Below are 1,769 nucleotides of genomic sequence, written 5' to 3' on the forward strand. Positions count from 1 at the left end.
TTCAACTGGTGGCCCAAAGTTCGGCCCGCCAATTATTTCATTCATCTCTTAAGCCCAAACCCCCGGTTTTCTACTTTAATTACTATAAGTTATTTTAGTTAAACATAGACATGTTTGGTATCTACAGAAATGTCAGAATCTTGGCTAGAAGCTGGTAAAAAACATTTCTATAAACACTCAAGACAGTTAAAACTACAAGCAGTTGAAGATAAAATGATGAAAGTGAAAATAAAATTGTTTTAAAAATTTGGCAAGTCAGAGATGTCAAAATATTATTTGTGTTAAATAGGAGGCATAATGTGTTCTTTTTGTTTTTGATAATGTGTCACTACTTTTATAGGGTTGTGCATATTGTATTGATGATTAAATGCAGCAAAATAAACTAATTCAAAGGTAACAGATCTTTGTAATACTTTGTTTATTTACATAATAACTAATTGCTGGATGTTCGGCCCCTGAGCTGTTGACCGGCAGAACTGTGACCCCCGGAGCAGTTTAGTTGAATAGCCCTGATTTAAACCAACATCCAACCAGTAATAATGGGGGGGAAAGGTTTTATTTTGAAAGACCTAACGCGCTTCCGGTAACCTGTCTTCAGCTGTAAATCGACGGTGGAGGGAGAGAAGTGGGGGTGAAGAAGGGGTGGGGAGGGTTTGAAGTGTTTCAGGATTCGTGAATCTGACAAACAGGAGCTTGTTGTCTCTCGTTCTTGTCCCTCCGGGTTCAAATCTGACAGAAAATGTCGCTTTTATCAGGAAAAACCGCCGGATTTTCGCGCGTAATAGTTTTCGGTTTCCAACTTTCTACTACAACAGGTTCTTTATAATTAGACGGATTTCGGGGTTTCGATTGGATTTAAGAGGTTTGAACTCTTTCAGATGTTTTCTTTTTTTTTCTCCAGATGTTTTTATTTGTACAATCGCGATAAAACATCCTGCTATCGCCCAGGTAACCAGCCCTCCTCTCCATCCGTCTCCAGGCTTCATCCTCAGCCGGAGGCAGCGCGCGACAATAAAATCACCTCCTCCTCCTCCTCCTCCTCTCAGTGGAACCATCTTTTTTATACAAAGGGTGAGACTTTCCACGTGTTTCTGTGCACACACGTGTTTATTTGGGAGCAGTGAGGTTCATGTGTCGTGGAGGTGAAGGTCCTCTGCGCCAACATGCCGGTGAGACGCGGACACGTCGCGCTCCAGAACACCTACCTGGACACGATCATCAGGAAGTTCGACGAGCAGAGTGAGTCCGGAGCAACAGTTGTCAGCAAAATACACCAAAACAACACAAAAGCAATACAACTTTTTAAAAATATTATCCTGCATAACCCTGAATATTTTCAACATAGTTACTTTTTTATTCTTTCCATTTCAAACTTTAGCTTTTATGTTATGTTTAGCTAATTTTACGTTTATTTAGCTCGTTCCGGCGATCAATCAATGGTGAATCTTTTTGTAAATTTAGCTTTTATAGTTTTTAAAATATGTAATTTTAATTTACTTTTTTGGTTCCGTTCAGATATATTTCAGTTTTCCATGTTTTAGAGTTAAGTTTAGTAGGCTTTATTTTAGCTACATTATGCTAATTTCATCCTTCAGATAATGTTTTGCTAATTTTAGTTGTTAGCCTTGAGCTTAGCAACTTTTAGGTTTGTGTTTACTAATATAAGATATTTTGTTGCTAACTTTAAATTCTATCTATCTATCTATCTATCTATCTATCTATCTATCTATCTATCTATCTATCTATCTATCTATCTATCTATCTATCTA

General features: G+C 37.6%; 1 protein-coding gene across 1 annotated transcript in view; it reads left to right on the plus strand.

Annotated features, from left to right (window-relative positions):
- Nucleotides 1-1,046: 1,046 nt before the first annotated feature.
- The window catches only part of kcnh6a (potassium voltage-gated channel, subfamily H (eag-related), member 6a), a gene marked incomplete at its 5' end in the record, with an annotated part of 27,550 nt that continues 26,827 nt past the window's right edge, over nucleotides 1,047-1,769 (plus strand). Inside the window, 1 exon segment of the mRNA XM_014022117.1 lies at nucleotides 1,047-1,239. Within this exon segment, the coding sequence (XP_013877571.1) occupies nucleotides 1,164-1,239 (76 nt within the window).

This window comes from Austrofundulus limnaeus, unplaced genomic scaffold, assembly GCF_001266775.1.
Source record: "Austrofundulus limnaeus strain Quisiro unplaced genomic scaffold, Austrofundulus_limnaeus-1.0 Scaffold4, whole genome shotgun sequence".
In the NCBI taxonomy this organism is placed as follows: domain Eukaryota; kingdom Metazoa; phylum Chordata; class Actinopteri; order Cyprinodontiformes; family Rivulidae; genus Austrofundulus; species Austrofundulus limnaeus.